General features: G+C 34.8%; 1 protein-coding gene across 4 annotated transcripts in view; it reads right to left on the bottom strand.

Moving 5' to 3' along the window:
- Nucleotides 1-7113, bottom strand: part of LOC106469322 (tyrosine-protein kinase PR2-like) — a 62166-nt gene that overhangs the window by 23204 nt on the left and 31849 nt on the right. For all 4 annotated transcript variants that reach the window (XM_013929812.2, XM_022397816.1, XM_022397817.1 and 1 more), the window contains exons 5-6: nt 1612-1803; nt 531-628 (exon numbers count right to left, since the gene is read on the bottom strand). In XM_013929812.2, the coding sequence (XP_013785266.1) occupies nt 531-628; nt 1612-1803 (290 nt within the window). The remainder of the gene's footprint in view (nt 1-530; nt 629-1611; nt 1804-7113) is intronic.

Here is a 7113-nt window from a genome sequence, read left to right as displayed (position 1 = left end):
AAAAAAGTGCGTCTTATACACCAAAAAATACGGTAATCAACATTTTACATTATCTTTTGACACTGAAATTGTAAGGTCTTCATGAAATTATGCTAATGCTGCCGTGTGTTGGCATCTGAAAGTTTACTTCTGTTACGAACCATCTCTTTACATTATCCTACATAGAAAAATTAATAAAATATAAAAAAATCATTTGATCCTATGGGACTACTAATGATAATTTGTAGAAAAAAAACTGCTAATTGTATGAAGTTTAAGCACTTCACATAAAACAGCATTGTATTAAACTTCACACAAGACAAATTTTATCTCATGGAATTTTTATAACTGCCTTACTGCAAACTATTTTCCAACCTGACATTTATTCAATCATAATGGCAAGGACTTAATTCTGAAGTTTCTACTTATATAAAAATATAAAAGGTGTGATAGTTAAAGTTTTACAAAACCTATTATGAAACTGTATCTTATTATTCTATTATTTCTTGATGATTAATATATTTTAGCAATGAAAATACACACACACATACCATGCAATCGGGAGCTTAAGGTTGACATTAAAATTTGTCTGATAATAATCCTTTCCTACCCCCAAAGCTCGAGACAAACCAAAGTCACTGATTTTAACCTGAAAATATAAAAACAAAATGATAAAAACTAATACATAGACAACTGATTTGGTTTGGAAAAAAAGAGAATTGAATATGATTGCTTAGATGTGATTTTTGTTAGAAAATCAAAATCACTGATCTTCAAAATTATGCATTTTTGACAAAGAATTCAGCTTAAAAATGAAGATATTCCAAGATATGTAGGAATGTTTTTGTTTACACCTCTATGCTAAGCTTTATAGAATGTATAATTATGGAATGTTTTTATTTAGAATCCTATACTTATCTTTAGAGACATAATTATACATTCTATAAAGCCTAGCATAGAGGTGTAAACAAAAACATTCCATAATTTTTCATTCTATAAAGCCTAGCATAGAGGTGTAAACAAGAACATTACATAATTATACATTCTATAAAGCCTAGCATAGAGGTGTAAACAAAAACATTCCATAATTATACATTCTATAAAGCCTAGCATAGAGGTGTAAACAAGAACATTCATAATTATTCATTCTATAAAGCCTAGCATAGGGCTGTAAACAAAACCCCTCTATGCTAGGCTATAGAGAATGTATAATTATGGAATAATTATGGAATGTGTTTGTCTACACATACATTCTCTATAGCCTATCATTGAGGATTGAGGTGTAGACAAAAATATTCCATAATTATACATTCTATAGTTTACAGCTCGACACAAGGCTATGATATTCCACATCATGCACTCGCTCGAAACAAGTAGAAAGCAGAAAACGAAATTTGCAACTACTCTGTATTATTTACAGTGAAGTATACTTTACTTCAGATGCTTTATCCAACTGATCACAAGTTAACATCTAATGAGCATCATAAAAAATGAAAGATTTAATCTATTATCTGATATAAAACTAAGACTAAAAACCTGTAAAAAAATGTAAACATTTTTGTGAAAGATACTGTGTAAAACTTTTAAAAACAAATTTTCTATTATTAAGTTCTGATATCATAGAAAACATACTTTGTTTTTAGCAAAAACTAGGATGTTACGTGCTGCTAAATCTCTGTGAATAAGTCGTTTACTTTCCAAATACTGCATGCCATCACAGATCTGGTAGGTGAAATCACATAATGAGATTACTGGAAAGTTAGACCTCAAATCTGGCTCCTTTAGGCATTCCAAGAGGGAACGTAATGGTGCAAGTTCTGTTACCTAAGACAGAAAACAAAATACAAACTACACTTTTAAACTTAATATTTAGAAATTTCCTTATCTCAAATATGTCTTTGAAGTAGTTTTTCCACTTTTATGGTCATCTGCTTCTGTTCTAGTAGTTAACCCATTAACTGCAGCAGGAGCAGCTCAGTTGCTGTTTTCTGACTCACAGATACAACAGAGTTGTCATCAATCACAATAAAACGGTAATTTTCGTCATTCGCATAGAGTTATAGTTATATATGTGCAACTGAAGGATATTTCTGTCATTCGCAGCCGAGCCATAGAACTTCAATGACGGAAATATCCGTCATCGGCAGTTAATGGGTTAATACTAAAAATTATATTTTAACAGGATTCAGTTAAAAAAAATTTCTTTATAGATCACTTCTGAGTTTATCTCTCTGCATGGTTTCACACCAAAGTTTAGTTCCTCAACACACTATTAAACTCAACTTGCTACACTAGTACTTTGAACAAAAACATCTTTTATCCCTTTCAGTAATATTCTAAAATACATACTACTTAAATCCAAAAATATATTAAATTCAATTTTACTAGCCTAAACAGGCAGTGATTTATAATTTCTAAAAATAATTCCTAGTTTTGAAAATTAAAATATTTTAATGTGTTTCTAACAATTTTCAAACAGCATTACTTCAATAATTTCTTTTTAATTTCAAACTCTTTGCCCAGGAGCCTTATCATTCTTTAAAAATTCCAATTTTTCTTAACCAGCTCAGAATTAATGCAATCATCTTGTTTCCATCTATCAACTGTTCAAGATTATAGATATTGCTTAAATCTTCATTAGTAAAAAAACTGAAGAAAAACCAGAATTTAATGACCCTGCCATCTCATAACCATCAGATACTAGCCTTCCTATATCATCCCTCAAGGGTTCTATTCCCATCCTAACATTTTGTTTACCCTTAATGTATTTAAAGAAATCCTTACTGTTGATTTTTACATTTTCAGCCAACATTTTTTCATACACCCTTTTTAATGTCCTAATTTCCTGTTTCACCAATGTTCTTGATCCTCTATAATCTTTAAAATCCCTTGTCATATCAATCAATTTAAATTTCTTAAATTTGTGATGCTTTTCTTTAATTTCATCTCTTATACCCTTTGTGAGCCCACCTGGTTTTTTTTACCTGCAACAACCTTTTTTTTTCAATAAGGAATATATTTATCTTTAACATTTAAAAACTTATCTTCAAAAATTTTAAACTTTTGATCAATTTCTCCAAATAACTCAACTGCCCAATTCACAACAGATAATTCTTGCTGCATCCCTTCAAAATTTGATTGTTTGAAATTTGTAACCAATATATAATTCCTGGTCTCCATGTACAGCAAAACATCAAACGTTTGGACCCAGATGTTCCCCAATTTCCACCTTCTTGATCATTTCTGTATTTCTTTCTTCCTTAAGGTTTAAGTCTATCATTTCCCAATTCATATGCCTGAAATTATAATTTCATTAACAGATTAAATCTTAATCTCACTGTGATGTTTCTCACTAATTTCTTCAGTATCATTTAGCAGCCTGTAACAAATTTTCACTAAAACCTTTTTGGTCCAGCAAATAAGCTCAGAATTGTTCAAATCTGGATAGAAACATGAAATTTGGTACATTTGTAGGTTTTCCATATGGAGATTCACATGGAAATACTTTTTTAAGATGAATTCAACTTATTTACGACTTCAAAAACAGTCCCTATTATATCTATATATACTAATATGTACATAATGTGTAAATAGAAAACAATTAACTTGTACAAACAGATACACATAATTCTCTGACAAGATGTATACAGACTCATTTCTAGAAATCATGTCTATTACAAAAACACGAACTACTCCTAATGAGAACTTCCAGCACAGTAGCACAGTGCTGTGCAGTTTAGATTGACTTTACTACATTTTCAGAGACCTCTACAGGCTATCTCAGTGAATACGTTCTTAACATGCCTTAGACACCTCTGGTAGTGTGTTTCATTTTGGTATTCAGCAGCCCTCTGTGGCTGATTCGGACTTGGCAGCATTTGTTGTGGTGTCAAAGCTCGTCCCAGACATGACCACCTTGATAGGCAGCACATTTAACGTGTTCTGTAATTGCAGCCTGGCTTGGCGGAATATTTTCCATGGACTGTGTGCCTTGAGCAGAGTGCTTGACAGGACATGTTTGGCTATACAGAAGCACAATGAATATCTCTACGAGTGCCGTATCCTCAGATGTAATTAGTTGAAGTACTGTGGGTAGGTTACAAAAAGCAAATGTCACCACTGGGTAAACCTTCCATGCATCAAAGGCAGTTTTCTTTCCCTTTCCACCAAATGCTGTTGCCATATCACAGCTCGTGAAAAATGGGCTACATGGAGCAGTATCCTCTTGTCAGCCATGTCCTTCAGTTGTACCATGGGCTACATGGAGCAGTATCCTCTTGTCAGCCATGTCCTTCAGTTGTACCATGGGCTACATGGAGCAATATCCTCATGTCAGCCTCCTCATGGTTGCATGGTAGAAGTCCTTACTTATCTGTAGTTGATGAACTGTCAATATCTTCATCGTATGTTGACACAAACGTCACACCAGCTACATCCAAGGTTGCAGTCTCATCTGCCAGATATGAAAATAGTTCTGTCTTATTTTTGTCTGAACAAAGAAAGCTCTGCCAGACCCTGGAACTGTTGTCCCTGGAAGGACTTGCCTGTGGACACCTTTCCCACGTGCTTCTCTGGTGCAGTTTTTAAGACTGTTATTGATATATCTCTCCCCCAAATAATGTCAACTCTCATAACATTATGGACCTGGTTCACCAAGTAAGGCAATATTACAAACTTGGTACACTTTTCCAGGTTTGAGCTATTCACTATATCATCTCCATCCAGCACCTTCATATCCACTTCTGGAGTATCAGCTTGCACCTGAGCATCTGTCTGTAGACACTGGAGTAGTTCTGATTACTTTCCAATGCTCATTTTTCCTCATAGAAGAACGTGAGGGTGGGTGCTTTCCCTGGAATTGTAATTTGAGACTGTACCAGAGCACCTGTCCATGCACTAGTTTCAATCCAATGCCCAACCATCTCTACGTACAACCCACCGATCATAACAAGGAAGGAGTCCTCTCCATACAGATATGGTTGGTTCCACTACATTTACTTGCCTACAGCAAACAGTGGCTAGTCCAATGGTATGATAGGTATCTGTCCAGGATTCAGGTATTGGACAGCTTCTCTAATAATTTTCATGGAATGCATAATCATTGCAGTGGAATGGATTTTTCATGAAATAGTAGAAGTGGTGCTGTAATGGCTGGAGGCCTTGTAAGCTGTGGTTGAACAGATGCATGACAGGCAGACCAAAACAAGCAATCATCTTCTACAAGTTTGTCTTTGTTCAAAACTCATGCATCCTCAATCGAATGTGGTATTGAAAAGAAAAATTATGACTTAGAAAAAATGTTGTTGTAAATGTTGTCATGCAAGGTTTGTCCATGAAACTGGGATGCGGATAAATGAGGTGCAAATTAGAGAGGTTCCAATGTATTTATTCATAATCATGGATACAACAAAGATACCAGATCCCTTAATTAATCTTTTATAAATATTTTAACCCACAAAATAAGCATCCAATGTTATTTAACCAGGTATCTTGAAGATATTAAGGAATCATGGTAGGCAAATTAATCCAGCCCAAGATTTCATCAGAAAACATGAGAATAAAGGCCTTCATAGGCAAGATCTCAAATGGGTCTTGCTTTCATATGAATGCTTTATATCTGCTAATAGAAACCCAAATGGATTCCATCTCCTTGCTATTACCTTTGATGTCCTCAATTTCAAAAGGATGTAACTCACATTTTACTCTCTTGAGAACTCTATCCCTTTTAAATAACCTATAACCCTGTATTTCAAAGAAATTTCTGTCATCAGAATCATTTACATTTAACCATGTTTCAGTTATTCCCATTATATCAAAATCCTCCATTCCTACCAGTGCTCTCAAGTTATGTATTTTATTTTTTATACTTTAGCCCTAGTAACAGTTAAGCCTATCTTTATAACTACTTCTATACTCATTTCCTATGCTAAACATTTAATTTATTCTGACCCTCATCACTGTCCAGTTCTAGTTTAAAACTTCCCTTACAGCCGAGTTAATAGCCCTTGCAAACAAGTCAGACCCTACTCTATTTAAATATAAACCATCCATTCCAAAAAGCTCCCTTCTCCCATTGATCTGATCCCACAAGTCCAACCAGGCAATCTGTTCATCCTTACATATTAACCTAAGCCTGGAATTTAGCCCTAGTGACCTACTCATAATTTCATCCACACAATTAATTCTCAGCAGTATCCCTGATACAATTAAGTTATGGTACTTTTCTTTAAATCAATCCCTTGTACATATTAATTAGCTCCTCTGAACTTCCTTTCCCTACAACATTAGCCCCTATGTTAACAACAAAAACTGCATCTCTGATAGCCCTCTTTATTATATATCTTCTTCTGTCAGTTATATCCTCCACCTGTGCCCCTGGGTAGTATAACCTAATTATTTTCTCCCTATCTACCCCACAGACTGTTCTATTCACATGCCTCGTCAATGAATCACTTATAACTATAACCTCCTTATCATCCACATCCTTCTTTGACCCTTTTGTTTTCCTTCTCTCCAATAGTTCCTCAGCTACACAAGCCTAGGGCTGAAATTTGTTGCTCAATAAAATAGGCATATTACAATTAAATTCACTACTTTTAGCCCTAACAGTACTCTTTCTAACTTCCTGAAAGTCATTGTTAGCTGATGTATTCCTTGCATGTAAAAGCTTAAGCTCCTCTTGAAATCCTGGTGCCATTTCCCACAGTTTACCCTTCTCTTTATCTACTTTAATTAGGCTAGTCTCCAACTTCTTCTCCAACCTACAAACTCTAAAAACAAATTCCATATCTTCACAACTAGTACTAGCTTCCTTAAAAGTACGTGTCCAGCCCCTTACTTTTAAACCAGGTGTCTAGTCCCGTTACCTGTAAACCAGGTGTCTAGTCCCGTTACCTGTAAACCAGGTGTCTAGTCCCGTTACCTGTAAACCAGGTGTCTAGTCCCGTTACCTGTAAACCAGGTGTTTAGTCCCATTACCTTTAAACCAGATTTCTAGTCCCGTTACCTGTAAACCAAATGTCTAGTCCTGTTACCTTTAAACCAGATGTCTAGTCCCGTTACCTGTAAACCAGATGTCTAGTCCCGTTACCTGTAAACCAGATGTCTAGTCCCGTTACCTGTAAACCAGGTGTC

This window comes from Limulus polyphemus, unplaced genomic scaffold, assembly GCF_000517525.1.
Source record: "Limulus polyphemus unplaced genomic scaffold, Limulus_polyphemus-2.1.2 Scaffold3425, whole genome shotgun sequence".
Taxonomy (NCBI): Eukaryota; Metazoa; Arthropoda; class Merostomata; order Xiphosura; family Limulidae; genus Limulus; species Limulus polyphemus.
Note: the sequence above shows the minus strand (reverse complement) of the source record. Positions and strands in the feature narration are given on the sequence as shown.